Source organism: Bufo bufo, chromosome 4 (assembly GCF_905171765.1).
Source record: "Bufo bufo chromosome 4, aBufBuf1.1, whole genome shotgun sequence".
NCBI classification, from domain to species: domain Eukaryota; kingdom Metazoa; phylum Chordata; class Amphibia; order Anura; family Bufonidae; genus Bufo; species Bufo bufo.
In genome coordinates, this window is record NC_053392.1 from 230,102,546 (window position 1) to 230,118,689 (window position 16,144).

General features: G+C 40.1%; 1 protein-coding gene across 1 annotated transcript in view; it reads right to left on the reverse strand.

The window, feature by feature from the left end:
* Positions 1 to 16,144, reverse strand: part of LOC120999131 (IgGFc-binding protein-like) — a 72,665-nt gene that overhangs the window by 15,811 nt on the left and 40,710 nt on the right. The window contains exons 20-30 of the mRNA XM_040430003.1: positions 14,999 to 15,597; positions 12,215 to 12,788; positions 11,926 to 12,125; positions 11,466 to 11,846; positions 9,863 to 10,146; positions 8,798 to 9,069; positions 8,645 to 8,707; positions 5,924 to 6,769; positions 1,322 to 1,572; positions 310 to 487; positions 101 to 209 (exon numbers count right to left, since the gene is read on the reverse strand). Coding sequence (XP_040285937.1) covers positions 101 to 209; positions 310 to 487; positions 1,322 to 1,572; positions 5,924 to 6,769; positions 8,645 to 8,707; positions 8,798 to 9,069; positions 9,863 to 10,146; positions 11,466 to 11,846; positions 11,926 to 12,125; positions 12,215 to 12,788; positions 14,999 to 15,597 — 3,757 coding nt within the window. The remainder of the gene's footprint in view (positions 1 to 100; positions 210 to 309; positions 488 to 1,321; positions 1,573 to 5,923; positions 6,770 to 8,644; positions 8,708 to 8,797; positions 9,070 to 9,862; positions 10,147 to 11,465; positions 11,847 to 11,925; positions 12,126 to 12,214; positions 12,789 to 14,998; positions 15,598 to 16,144) is intronic.

Genomic DNA, 16,144 nt, shown 5'->3' on the forward strand with positions numbered 1-16,144 from the left:
CATATAAACTAAAAATGATTGCATGCATTTTCTCAATGCACTATTGAGCTTCAATTAAGTTAAACAATTAAAAGAACAGTACAATATTTCTACCACTTACACTTTATTATCTCGGTCAACCAGCCAGCTATCTCCAAGTTCATTTGAACTTGATGCTGTACTGCCATCAGGCTTTAAAGAGTCATCTCTTGCATTGTCATTGTAGTTGCCTGAAAGACAGGAATATTGAAGGTGAAATTAAACCAGTTCAGACAATAGTAGCTTCCTCACACACTGTAAACTATAAGTGGGTATGAACATATGTCTTACCACACAGTCCACACACATGGCCCTTGAATGTTGAGAGTAGAGAAACATCACTGTAATGGTTACCATCAAACCTCACTTGTAGTCCAAAGTCAGTCTGCAAAATTAAGTAATTGCCACTGATGTGCACTCTGACTCTACTTTCTAGAGCCGTTGGTAGGTTTGTTCTCTTTCCATCAACCTAGTATGAAAAGTTAAAAAAAATTGATTAAACTGGAAAGTGAATAATTGTGATGGGAGACCATGTACTGTACTGTGGATCTGCTGTGTTCTTTATATTAGTCTACTCAGTTGTGGCAGGCTGCTTTATATAATAAGATATTCCAACTCCAACTAACTGTGGTGATTACATTGATGATATCCACGTAGTAAGAAATGAGAAGCTGTTTTATTTAAGGGAAAATTTTCTAGAATCACTAAAAACACTATGGCTGTTAATTCTTTTGACTGTGTCCCCAAAATAAAGTAATTTTGCAAAGTGCTCTATACATTATAGGTCCCTATCACCACAGTGAACCCCCCCAATCCGGCTGCATACTTGTGGCCAGTACAGGAGACATTTTCAAAAGGTGGCCCTTTTAACTGATATCTCTTCCTGTTCTGCAGCTATTGGCTGAAGCTTACAGACTTCCTGCTTTATCTACACCCTACATGTTGTCTGCCTGTTTTCCTGAAAAGACAGAGGGGGAGATTTATCAAACTGGTGTAAAGTAGAACTGGCTTAGTTGCCCATAGCAACCAATCAGATTCTATATTTCATTTTCCAAAGTAGCTCTGAATAATGAAATATGGAATTTGATTGGTTGCTAAGGGCAACAAAGCTAGTTCTACTTTACACCAGTTTGATAAATCTCACCCCGAGTGTTTTCTGAAGCTTTTCAGTTATTTCCCCAGCTTTTTATCCAAGTGGGAGAGAAAAACAGCCAAATTTGCTAGGATTTCTGAGGTATATACTGTAACTAAGGAAAATTACAATAGATCAAATATGTGATTAACAGGAAACTGGGAAACTTACATTTAGCTTTTTGTTCTTCAGCAATGTAAAATTAGTGTTGTACATTTCTACATGTACTGACTGGATATAGGACACTTTGGTGTTGCCTCCTCTGTGCTCATTGGTGGTGTAGACATGGAAGTATGGGAATTCAATAGATGATACATTGCATAGTTTTGTGAGTGTGTAGCTGCAGTTCCCCATGTAATGGTGAACTGCACCATCAAATGTGTTGTAGTGAGGATCTCCAGAGGCACTGCAGATTGTAGCAGCTGGAAAGAAGCACATAAATATAAAATGGGTGATCTCATAATAAATGGCTTATTGAGTTACTATTCTTAAACATGTATAACTTGCTCCATGGTAAGATAGGTTCTTGATAATTTGGCAATCTTTGAAATGTTTCCATACAATTTTGCTGCATTTGAAGATTAAAACTATATTAAACTGGTTAAATAGGCAGAGGTAACTCTCATCCACCTTCTCTGTGCTATCTTTACGGAATTACTCTAGATGTATTATCACACTTGTTTATTTTAGTCATTTTTTACTTCAGTTTTATAAGCTAAAACCAAGAGTGGAACAAACATAGCCTAAAAGTATATTAAAAAAGAATAGTTCGTCACACATTCTTCATTTTAACTTGGAAACACTGATGCAAAATAATAATGACTAGTTTGTAGAATGTATACAAGTCCACCCGCGCTCCCAGATACACTCAAACCTACGTATCAGGCAGAGAATCGCTGCAAGGTTCACTGCCACGGTCTGCTGCAGCGACCGTAATGTGAAAGTATTAACAAGGTCTGACGAAGGAGCCCGTTTAGGCTCAGAAACGCGTCGGATTGAATTTGTCCCCTGAAGGCTTCCATACTCAGTGCGGTGACATCACACGCCAAGTTCCCGGACTTCAACTGGGGTTCCCTCGCGTGAGTGATCTGCTGCCGGCCGGAGCATCACCTACGCTAGAGGTTGAACCTGAAGGCACCTGGGAAACCTACCAACCGGATCCAGAAAGACGGACACTCCACGGATAGACTACCTGCCAAATAAGGTAACCGCACCAAAGATCACTGTGAATATCTCTTCCCTTACACACCTACCTAACACTGTAAATACCCCCTCCTTTACATACCCACCCAATAATCTGCAACGTATCTGAATCAGCGCAGGTTCCGATTCTGATTTGTGTCCAAATCAGACCTTGTTAATAATAATGACTAGTGTTGGTCGAGCACCAAAGTGCTCGGGTGCTCCAGTAGAACACCTCAGAATGCTCAGGTGCTCTACCGAGCACCTAAGCACAATGAAAGTCAGAGCGTTAAACCAGGCACACCTTGCTTCGAAGAGAGGAGGGTGTCTGGTTCACAGGAAAAGGTCAGAAATTGATGGAAGCACCACTGAAATGGTTCGGGAACTGCATGGGGAGGATGTCTGGATGCATCTTGGACTCCCAGGTCGCTGCTGGGAATGATGCTGTCCGAGTAGTACGCCACTTTTACAGACGTACAATAATACGAACAAAACCGAAGATAAAATCGATTTTAGAGGAAAAATTGTTAGGAAACATTCTTTCCTGTATATTTCCTTGTATATAAAGTGCAAGTGCTGCCAAAAATTACAAGAAAGAGGCACTCCGATACAACCTGTATATCACATAAAGGAGGGCCTCATTCACATTGTGGTACAATTGTTCAGATTGTGGGACTCCTACAATCATAAAGCCTATGCACTAAGTGAAAGGGCTGCCAAAAATTACAAAGAACCGGCACTTCAAAACACCTTTTATTACACATAAAGAAGGGCATCATTCACACCCTTGAAACATTATGATTGATGGCCTGCTGGTGACCCTCAAAAACATTAGGAGCAAGGGTCAGCTGGTGACCCTCAAAAACATTAGGAGCAAGGGCCTGCTGGTGACCCGTTAAAATATTAGGGGCAAGGGCCTGCTGCTGATCTGACCATCTAAAACATTAGGGGTGAGGGCCTGCTGCCAAGCTGACCATGTAAAAAAAATTGTTGGCGAGGGCCTGTTGTCGAGCTGACCATCTGAAAAATTTTGTGGGCGAGGACTTGCTGCCAAGCTGACGATCTAAAAATTTTGTGGGCGAGGGCCTGCTGTCGAGCTGACCATCTAAAAAAATGTGTGGATGAGGCCCTGCTGCTGACCCTCTAAAACATTATGGGTGAGGGCCCACTGCTGAGCTGACCCTCTAAAACATTAGGAGCGACGGCAGCCAAATAAGCATGTTGATATGATGGAGGAGGACGAGAAAAGGGAGATTGAACCATATACCCTTTTTAGTGGTGGATAGTGTTTAGCGCGAATATTCGAATAGCACATTTTTATCGCGAATATCGCCAATTCGAGAATTCGCGAATATTTAAAATATAGTACTATATATTCGTTTTATCGGATATTCTGTATTTTTTTTCCATCTGAACACATGATTTCTCTTTGCTTCTTGCTTGTGGGCCAATGAGATGGAAGCAATGTCAAGTTCAGAACAATACTTAGTGCACCAATCAGTAATCTTTAGTCAGACCTGCTAAAATGTGAAGTTGCACGTAGTGCGAAAAAATATTCTAATCACTGACTCTATCTGCATATAAAGCTATTGTAATGTTTTGCCGTGCCAACCATTTTCTCCAGTCTCAGGAGAAACTCATGAAACTTCTAGCAGCTTGAAAAATTTTGCCAAAGTGACCCATACCTGTATTTAGCATTACGAATTCGCATTACGCAATTTTTACATTGCAGATTTTTCGCATTCAATAAAATAATTTTGAATTCTTGAATTCGCAAATATATGACGAATATTCTACAAAATCACTAGTGGTGGAAGGAGTGCATGGGAGTACAGTGTATTCAATACACCATAAAAGCCACATTTAGAGTGCCTTTATGTTCAGCCACTTTCCTCTGGTGGAGTGGAGAAGTCAGGGGCAATCCCGGTCTTGTTAATTTTTATAAGAGTCAACCTGTCAGCATTTTCAGTTGACAGGCGGATACGCTTATCAGTTATTATGCCCCCAGCAGCACTAAATACCCGCTCTGACAAAACGCTGGCGGCGGGGCAGGCCAGCACCTCAAAGGCGTAGAGCGCCAGTTCGTGCCATGTGTCCAGCTTGGAGACCCAATAGCTGTAAGGCACACAAGATCACTAAGGACACTGACACGGTCTGCTACGTACTCCTTCACCATTTTCCAAAATTTTTCCTTCCTTGTGACACTAGGCTGCGCATCAGGCTGAGGGTGCTGGCGGGGTGTCATAAAACTGTCCCAAGCCTTGGAGAGTGTTGCCCTGCCTCTGTTGGAACTGCTGAGAGCTCCCCTCGTCTCGTCTCCTTGGTTGGCCAAGGAACTACGTACTCTGCAGCCAGCGTTGTCAGCTGGAAATTTTTTGGAGCAATTTTTCCACAAGGACCTTCTGGTATTGCACCATTTTGCTCGTCCTCTCCACCACAGGAATGAGAGATGAGAAGAACCAGTAATCGGTGTTGGCAAAAATGCTTACAACGCGAGGGGCACGGGAAAGGCAGCCTAACATAAAGTCAGCCATGTGTGCCAGAGTCCCAACAGACAAGACTTCACTGTCCTCATCAGGAGGATGACTCTCAATATCCTCATCCTCCTCTTCTACCCATCCACGCTGAACAGATGGAATAAAACTTCCATGGGTACTACCCTCTTTAGCGGATAGTGTTGAGTGCGAATATTCGAATTGAAAATTTCTTCGAGAATTTGCAAATATTTAGAATATAGTGCTATATATTCGTATTCACGAATAGTGTTGTTCATGAATATTCTAATAGAGAATTTATAGCAAATTTATCGCAAATATTTGCACTTAGCAACATCCCTAGCAATCAATAGGAAAGTTGCCTACCCCTTAGTGTTGATCGCGAATATTCTAATCGCAAATTTTTATTGTGAATATATTACATTGCCAATTTTTGCAATCAAGTAAATAATGACTGGAGATCATGAATTCTCGAATTTGCGAATTTATGGTGAATATTTGGCCAAAAATGTGCGAATCTGTGTTGATTCCTCAAAGTTGTGTAAAACCTCACAGAGGTCAGACATCAATGCCCACTCGTCGCTTGTGAAGAGCGGAAGTTGACTGGTAAGGTGACAACCATGTTGCAGCTGGTATTCCACTACTGCAATATGCTGCTCACAAAGCCTGGCCAACATGTGGAACGTCAAGTTCCAGCGCGTGGTCACGTCGCACAACAGTCAGTGAGCTGGCAATTGCAAGAGCTGCTGCAGCGTTGCCAGACCAGCAGAAGCTGTCGATGACTTGCGGAAATGGGCCGAACACCGTGATGTGCCGAGCATTGCGATACTCGAGCCGAACTAGTGTTCGGCCGAGCATGCTCGCCCAACACTAATAATGACCAAAATATTCAGGTGTGAAAATGTGTGAAACTGGGCAAAAGTGGCATACTATTAAATATGTTTTGAGATTTTGATGGTAAATTTATCATTTTGTAAAATTCTTCAATAACTTATTGTAACCTCCATAGCATCACAGAATCATCTACTGACTGCAGAAAACATTACTGTTCTTCAGTTCGCTCAGAGCACATCTTTCTCAAACTTATGAAACTTACTTTCAGGTGTTGTAGCAGTAGTAGTGATGATTGTAGTAGTTGTAGTTGTTGGAATCGTTGTTGTTACAGTTGTTGGAGTAGTTGTTACAATTGTTGGAGTTGGTGGTGGTGTCGTTTTTGGAGTCGTTGTTGTTACAGTTGTTGGAATAGTTGTTACAATTGTTGGAGTTGGTGGTGGTGTAGTTGTTGGAGTTGCTGCTGTTACAATTGTTGGAGTTGGTGGTGGTGTAGTTGTTGAAGTAGTTATTGTTACAGTTGTTGGAGTTGGTGGTGGTGTAGTTGTTGGAGTTGTTGCTGTTACAGTTGTTGGAGTTGGTGGTGGTGTAGTTGTTGGAGTTTCTGCTGTTACAATTGTTGGAGTTGGTGGTGGTGTAGTTGTTGAAGTAGTTATTGTTACAGTTGTTGGAGTTGGTGGTGGTGTAGTTGTTGGAGTTGTTGCTGTTACAGTTGTTGAAGTTGTTGGTGGTGTAGTTGTTGGAGTCATTATTGTAACAGTTGTTGGAGTTGGTGGTGGTGTAGATGTTGGAGTTGTTGCTGTTACAGTTGTTGGAGTTGGTGGTGGTGTAGTTGTTGGAGTTTCTGCTGTTACAATTGTTGGAGTTGGTGGTGGTGTAGTTGTTGAAGTAGTTATTGTTACAGTTGTTGGAGTTGGTGGTGGTGTAGTTGTTGGAGTTGTTGCTGTTACAGTTGTTGAAGTTGTTGGTGGTGTAGTTGTTGGAGTCATTATTGTTACAGTTGTTGGAGTTGGTGGTGGTGTAGTTGTTGGAGTTGTTGCGGTTACAGTTGTTGGAGTTGGTGGTGGTGTATTTGTTGGAGTTGCTGATGGGGTTGTTATTGTAGTTGAGCCTAAAAAAAAAAAAAAATTGCATTATAAAATCTGTGATGTTTTGAAACTCCAGGTCACAAATATGGTAGTACAACGATATAGAGTACAATTCTTCATTAGGTACTTATTGGTAAAATAGAGCCTAATATTTCTTGATGTTTGAAGTACTAGATGGGCTGAATAAGAAAGTGCAGGATATTCAGCAACATTTTGCATTCCATTTTAGTAAGGCTACTTTCACACTGGCGTTTTGAATTCCGTTTGTGAGATCCGTTTCAGGGATCTCACAAACGGTTCAAAACGGATCAGTTCAGCCCCAATGCATTCTGAATGGATAAGGATCTGTTCAGAATGCATCAGTTTCGCTCCGTTCCGCCTCCATTCCGCTCTGGATGCAGGCACCAAAACGCTGCTTGCAGCGTTTTGATGTCCGCCTGGCAATGAGGAGCCAAACGGATCCGTCCTGACTTACAATGTAAGTGAATGGGGACGGATCCGATTTCACTGACTTGTGCAATTGACTTGTGCAATTAAAAATGGATCCGTCCCCCATTGACATTCAATGTAAGTCAAGACGGATCCATTTTGACTTTTTATTTAAACAATAATGCAAACGGTGAGGTTCTGAACGGATAAAAGCGTTTGCATTATAGGTGCGGATCCGTCTGTGCAGATACCAGACGGATCCGCACCTAACGCAGGTGTAAAAGTAGCCTTAGTTAGGCTATTATATAAAATTATAGTTTCCAATTAAAATGCAATTATAAGTTTTGACCAAGTTGCAGCCAAGTTGCACTACATACATTGGAGTCATATTTCCATATAGGCATAATTCAGACCATCGGTATAACAGTACACTGATATGTACAGTAGTAGCAGGGATGAGATTTTTGTTGATCTCTTTCTTTTCATAGTACAGGTCAAATTATACAGTTAGAAAAATAAGTTTCACATGAAGCCCAAAGGTTACACTATAATATCTCAGCACATTACGGTAAGTTAAATTGAAGAACCAGCTCTGCTACAGCAGTATTGAATTAATACTTGTCATTAGGAATTATAATGCATTCATTATCATAGAAAGGAGTAAATTGGTTAATGTTTAGAACTCATTAGTAAAGATAAGCAAATTTCTTGAAATTTGTTCTAAGGCTACTTTCACACTGGCGTTTCTGGGTCCGCTTGTGAGATCCGTTTCAGGGCTCTCACAAGCGGCCCAAAATGGATCAATTTAGCCCCAATGCATTCTGAATGGATAAGGATCCATTCAGAATGCATCAGTTTGGCTCCGTTCAGCCTCCATTCCGCTCTGGAGGCGGATGGTTTTGGTGTCCGCCTGTCGATGCGGAGCCAAACGGATCCGTCCTGACTTACAATGTAAGTCAATAGGGACGGATCCATTTTTACTGGCACAATATGGTGCAATTGTAAACAGATCTGTCCCCCATTGACTTTCAATGTAAGTCAGGACGGATCCGTTTGACTTACACTTAGATTTTTTTTTACAGAGTAATGCAAACGGATCCGTTCTGAATGGATACCAGCGTTTGCATTATAGGTGCAGATCCGTCTGTGCAGATACCAGACGGATCCGCACCTAAACGCAGGTGTTAAAGTAGCCTAAGTCCCATTTGCACAATTAACGTGTCAAATTAGATTTGGGTCTAAATAGGTTCAACCAGAATGAAAAGTGATTATATTACCCTGAAAAACCCTTATCAAGCTCTTTAATGTCAACACAGCATTTGTAATGACACATGTAGCAACATACTGCATATTACTACAGGTAAACATATGGTGGCGGATGGATTCAGAAAGTTTAGAATTGGTTTGTTCATCTCTACTCATTGGTATAATGAATCACTGTTCAGATTACATTGATATTCACTGTGTACCTGGTTGTGGGTGCGTAGATGAAGTGGTTGTTGCAGGGGGAGTTGTTGATGGTTTGTTTGGATCTGTGAGAAAAATCAATAAAGTTTAGCAAATGGAAATGTACGTAGGAAAAAAATATATATAAAAAAAAGAAAACCAAGAAGGATATTTACCACAAATAGTATTATTTATCCAGTCCCCTAAGGAAATGCCCAGTGATTCACAAGCTGCAGCATAAGACTGTAGGACACTGCATATCAGATCGTCATTTCCTCCTGTCACACACTGGTCAAACACGCAGCTCTCATAGTACTGGTGGGGGCGGATAAAGGCATGGCAGGGTTTGAATGGTCCATTATTTTGCCTAATAATCCAGCACTTCTGTTCGGCCTCTTGTTGGATATTAGGAGGACATATTGGTGGAGGTGGAGGAGTGGAATCACATCTAAGCAGCAAAATGCAAAGGACTATTAATCACATAGCAACTACTTGCAGAGACTAATAAAAATGATAAGTGAAGTCATGTATCATGATTCATAGACCATGTGTGCTTTATGATGTGTGTATGGCTTGTTTGGGAGACTAAATGACCACTGCATTCTGGTGAGCATCTAACACAGCTTTTTATTATGTTTTAATCCTAATTGTGCATCCTCTAGTGCAGGGATTAGCAACCTCTGGCACTCCAGCTATTATGAAACTACAACTCCCAGAATCCTCCTTTCACTTCTATGGGAATTATAAGAATAGCTGAGTAAGTGTGCATGCTGGGAGTTGTAGTTTCCCAGCAGCTGGGGTGCCAAAGGTTGCTGATACCTGCTCTAGTGTATAAGTAAAATGTTCAAACAAGTTAAATAAGTATTCCAGTTACAGAAAGTGGATAGGGAATAACTATTAGATTGGTGGGGGTCCTACTGATAGGAACTCTATTGATCACAAGAATGGCAGCCTCAGTGAAATGGATGGAGCTGTTGGTTCCCTTGATTGTGAGGGTTACACACTGATCTATTAGCTATCCCCTATCCTATTCATAGGGGATAACTTTCTCTAACCAGAATACTCAATTTAGGTTCAACTACTTTTGTGGACTTTAATTTGTCTTTAGACTGGTGGTTGTATCACAGCAGAAAAGATATCGAATGAACACAGTAATTGAGTGGAAATAACTACAGTTAATAAGGCCAGAAAAAGACACAGGTCCATCAAGTCCAACCTCATGCTAGTTACTAGGTACTTACGGCCATCCGTCATCTGGGACTCTCCAGCTGTTTCCAAAGTCATTGACATTAGTTACAATGCTGCCATCGGGTATTGTGAAGTCATCAAACCGGTTATCATTGTAGGAGCCACACAAACCGCATAGTGCTCCCTTGTAATACTCTTTCACTCTCACAAACAATTCATGATCACCATTGAACTGAACTTCAAGGCCAAAGTTTGTGCTGACTGTAACATATTGACCATGTTGTGTGATGATTATGTCAGACACGTTAGCAGGAAGTGTGACAGTCACATCATTAACCTAAAAAAAAAAAAAAAGCAAAAACAAGAGTCACGTAGAGAAAATGTTAACATCTCAAAGCCATAGTCTACGTCATACTCTTAACGTAGTGAAGGGGCATAACTGTAGGGTTTCTACTAGTCAAATAGGTTAAAGGGAAATAATTTTATTTTAAAACAGGTACAGAATTACAACTTTTTTCACCTCACTAGTTTTGAGTGACTCGAGCTTCCAATCCAAGATCCAAAGTCGATTCGCTCAAAACTTAGTTTTAATGCTGTACAGAGACCCTTCTCCGTACAGCATTAAAATGTATGGCCTCCGGTGAGGTGAAATTCGTTATCACTGCCTTGAAGTCAAGAGACTTTGGTGAATTACTTTAGAATTCAATTTTTAAACTTGAAAAACATTTTAAAACAGAAATCCAAAGTTGGCTTCAGTACCGGCTGGTACCTTGGTATTGAAGCCAAAATCAGATCCAAGTTTTAAAATGGTTTATAAGTTCTAAAATAGAAGTTCGAAATTATTCACTGAAGTCCTGCGAGACTTCAGTGATAACGAATTTCCTTTGCCGGAGCCCATACATTTGAATGCTGTACAGAGACAGCGTTAAAACGAAGTTTTGAGCAAATAGATTTTTCATCCAAAGCTCGATTCGCTCAATACTACACCTCACCAATCACCTGCTACTGCTGTAATGATGCTGCTCTGGTCACTGATCTCCTCCAACAGTTCAACATTTCTTAATGAATTTTGTTGCACACAATTAATTGTTGAATTGATTATAACCCTGGCTGCCATTTGGTATTAGATAAGCATCTAGCCTATCGTTTTTGCTATTAGATAAGCATTTCGCTTTTAAATGCTGACAAAGTTTCTACCATTACTACTTCTTGGGGTAGGGCTTTCCATAAGCTGAGTATTCTATGAGGAATCCTTTACTATATTGATGTGTAAATCATCTTTCCGCCAAATGTAGTGAATGTCCACTGGTCCTTTGGAAAGTCTTTGGAAAGAATAAATTATGCGCCAGTTCTTTGTATTGACTACACATGTATTTATACATGTAAATGTAAGGTCTCATAATAAGAAAGACCTTCCATCTCTTATATATCTTTTTTATTATCTGTCCCTGAAGGTTCTCATTGTGATTTTTGAATCTGGAGCCTAAAACTGAATCCCATATTTGAGATGTGGTCTTACAAAGGATTGTTGTCACATATAGGTCCTGGAGTCTAAGAAGGGCCCAAAAGCTCTCTCTCTCTGTCAACATAAAGAGATCTATACTATAAATTTCACATGATAGCTTTGGAGAAGCGGTTACAGATAGCTGTACTTACATGTACAATGTTGTCTTTTCCAATGAAGATCTTTATCCCATTAACATTCAGAGTAACAGAATTAATGGCCGTCCAGCTTGGGTTACCTCTGTGCTCATTACGTGTGGTGACACTAAAGCTGTGTGATGTATTGGCACATGTCTCTGTCACAGTATAAGTACAAGCTCCCTGGAAGTGATGCACTGTTCCGTCAAATGTTGTATAATGGGGGTCTCCATATATGTGGCAAATTGCTGTGCTTGGTTTATAGCAGCCCAGTAATCCATCTTGCACCTTGCAGATTTCATCTTCTGCGCAGGACAATGGTATACAGGACACATTGTTGTTTCCGTGACAGGTACACTGGCTCTCACAGTTACCGTGAACGAATTGTTCCTCTTCCTGTCATTACAAAATTTGATTAAGATTAATGTGGACACTGGACACACAATTGTAAAATCCTTTTTAGTATTCCACATACCTTGTAGTAAATGTCATTATACAAGCAGCCACAATGTGACTCAGGAACACAAGTTCCACCACTGACGACATATCCAGCATCACACTCGCATCCTTCAGAACATGGTAAATTGCAGTTTCCTGTGGGATGTGGCTCTACACATGTCGCAGGACAGGCGGATGCACATGTGCTAAAGTGACTGTTGATGGGACATGGATGAGCTAAAATGAGAAAGTCTCGTTAAAATGAGAGATTCCAACTGGGTGCTAACTTCAATTCTCTATTCATGCTTGGGTAAATAGACACTTACGACAGAATGTGCTGTTTCTCCAAGTTATAGAAATGCCTTCCTTTTGGCAAGCATCAGCATATGCTGCTAATAGACTGCAGAGAGTGTCTGGATCTCCATTAAGTGCACACATGTCAAATATGCAGCTTTCAACAAACCCTCCAGGACTGATGACAGCATTACATAAATGGAAAGGACCATTTTTACTTAGCAAAAGACCACAGAATCCATCACTTCTATATAGTTCATCTGCCTCTGGTGTGCAGGATGGTGGTGGTGAGGGCTCAGGATCCTCTGGATTACAAAGTGGATCATCATCTTCTACCATCCAGCTCTGGCCTAGCTGTTCAGAGTTTGCAGCCTGCAGACCATTGGGCATCATGTAATCATCTTGTCTACGGCTGTTAAAGTTACCACACATTCCACATGTTAGGCCAGAGAAGTTGCTAGGAAGTTTCACCTCCACAGAGGTATCTACATCATATGAGACAGTCAACCTAAAATCGGTTTGGAGGCTGACATATTTTCCAGTCCATTGGACAGTTACTGCTCCTCCAACTAATGTGACTGGAAGTGTAGTCCAGACTTCATTGACCTGCAAAAAAAGGAATGTAAATTACCATAAATTAGCATTTTCCACAGTCTAACCTTAACCTGTTCCCAACCACCGCATTTCAAGTACATGTTTTATACAGCAGAGATCCAGGGCCTAATGTCTGCGATTGGATCATTTAACCCCTCAGATGCAGTGATCAAATGTGACCATGGCATCTGAGTGCTAAAAAAAACCTGGGAGCACATGGTCCTAAGGCCAGAACACTTTCCCTTCACTGAGACCAGGGAAGATGTTCCTTAGTAGTAATAGACCTAAACCTGTACAAGGTTTCCAGGCCTATAACTGGTATATTGTAGAGCAGGCATATATACTGAATATACTGAATTTTGCTACTCAGCAATGGAATAAACTTTGATGATGATTGATGATTGCATGTTGTTAAACCCTTGGGGGCCTAACAAAAGTTGTAAAAAGTATTAAAAAAATATATATAAAAATATCACCCCCCTCTTTCCCAGAATAAAAATTAAAATAAATAAACAAAAAAAAAAGCGTTATAGGCATCACTGGGTCTAAAAAATGCCCATACTATTAAAATCTAAAAATATTTATTCCATATGATGAATGGCATAATGGAAAAAAAAAATGCCCAATTTGCTTCTTTTTTATCACTTCACTTCCCAAAAGTCATACACACCCCAAAATGGTATCAGTATAAACAACAGATTGTCACACAAAAATAAGCCCTCGCAAAGCTTTGAATACCAATTAGCCTTCTGGCTATTAACTGCCAGTTTTATCTTTTTAATTTCAAAATCCAAAACATCAAATGGAAAAGGATTAAAAGTACTGAGCATGTAGCGCACTGTTCATTGTATCTCTCTACCGCAGGTAGGTGGAGTGATGTGTACTCTCACTTCCCACCGTCTTGTCTATTTAAATTGCTAATTCTGATGATCTGATTGTCAATTGATGATTCTGTCAGTTTTCTTTGTGCTACTGCTCTCTTAACATCACACACATTCACTCTCTGCCCCCCCCCCCTCCCCCACCGACATGTTGCTCAGATTCCTGGCGTCTTCAGGGGTATGGGCAGTGAATTGAGAGCAATAGAACAAAGAAAACTGATATAATCATCAATTGAAATAGCAGACAAGACAGTCGGAAGTGACAGTACACATCACTCCACCTATCTGCAATAGATAGATACAAGGATCAGTTAGCAACACTGCACTACATGCTCAGTACTTTTAATTCTTTTCCCTTTTATGTTTACAAATATTGAAAAAAAAGATGAGTTTTAAGATTTTGTAAAAGTCAAATGATAAAAGTGGCAGTTAATAGCCAGAAGGCTTATTGGCATTGAATGCAGTGCATATTGCTATACATTTGCTAGAGTCATGTGGTTAGAAGTACTCACAAAGCTTTGCAGACATAAATATAAGAGAGTATATAAGAGACATATACAGGTGAAACTCGAAAAATTTGAATATCGTGCAATAGTTCATTTATTTCAGTGATGCAAATTAAAAGGAGTTGCATTAATGCAGCTTAAAATTAGAATATTATAAAAAGGTTCAATATTCTCGGCTCAAAGTGTCACACTCTAGTCAGCTAAATAATCTGTACACCCTGAGCAAAGGGTACCTGAGATTGTGACTTTGGGGTATTCATAAGCTGTAAGCCATAATCATCCAAATTATAACAAATAAAGGCTTGAAATATCTCGCTTTGCATGTAATGAGTCTATCTTATATGTTAGTTTCACCTTTTAAATTGCTTTACTGAAATATATAACTTTTGCACGATATACAGATTTTTCGAGTTTCACATATATATCTCTAGGATATGCCATAAATGTCAGTTAGGTGTGGGTCCCACTTCTATCTCCAGAATGGGCCGTCCAAGTGAAGGAGAGCACACGATGCATGAGTGGCATCCTTTCCATTCACTGCTATCAAAGTTCCTGAAAACTGTGTTAGTGGATAGTGTTGCGCAGCTGCTCTCTCTTTGCTTAGGGAGCTCCCCTCTAGAGATAGAAGTGGATCCCAGAGGTGGGACCATCACCTATCTGACATTTATGGCATATCAAGATTCCATAAATGTTAAGATGGAGCAAACCCTTTAATTTCAGCTACAACTTCCTAGCAAAATGTGTCATTGTTTACTTCATAATTCCTCAAAAAGAAAAACATTTGGACATATTTTAAAGTCCTGTACATTTGAATATGGAATGATAAAATACTTACCAAAACACGATCTACTTCATTTTTCACCATTTGAACTTTTTGGCCATAAACTTCTACAAGAACATGCTTCACAAATGACACAGTGGGATCTCCACGGTGTTCATTTTTGGCTTGAATATTGAAATACTGTGGAGAAGAAGTATTGTTGCAAAGTTTTGCAAGCGTGTATGTGCATAGTCCCATAAAGTTGTGATTCAGTCTGTCAAAAGTGTCATAATGAGGATCATTATGAACACGACAAACTCCATATGTGAAGTAGTGGCAACCAGGTACACCATTTGAAATTCCACAATACTGGTTGCTGGGACAAGAGTCAGGGCTACACACTAGGCCACTCCCAGCTGATGGACATTTGCATTTTATGGAACAAGTATCATCTGTCCAGAATTCTGAGTCTACAGGATGATACTTATCATCATCCCAGCATCCGCATTTGTCATCTGGAACACATTTATTGCCATAAAGGACAAAACCTGGATCACATATACAGGATTCAGTACACGGCAGAGTACAGGTGGATGGGGCTCCTGGGTTGACGCAGGTAGCTGGGCAGGCAGTTCCACATTGTTCATAGTGACTGTTTGGAGGACACTTCAGTGCTGCAAGTCAATAGAGAATACAGTTTACTTTCTAAGAGCATTACAGAACAATTTTAAAGCTTTTAGACTTTTTAATAATAATTGCCCCCTATATCAGTGCTCCATTTGAGAGCAGCAATGTTCTTTTCCGCTGAAGGCTCTGAAATGTATTTAATAGATTACAGCTCCAAATGACCTGATTATGAGCCAATATTAAAAGGGTATTATCAACTATTAATGGCTGAGATCACTATATAAATCTAATAAACCAGCAAGAGATGGCTGGATTTATAAAAAACAGTATAGCACAGCAAAGTTATGAAAACTATAAAGACAGCATACCATTCACCTATTTTCGAATTATGGAGACAGTGTAGCAAAGCCTGATGTTTCCATGACCATGGTCACCTCTGGATGCTGCATAGGAGAGGTATTCTGATCTCAACCATAAATGGCTAAGATGGGAATACCACTATAATTTATTAAAGATCTTGATTCTTTTCAAGTAATTGAAATTATGAAAAAAAAACTATAGGAATTGAAATGCCGTGAGTATGAGTATTGGTAG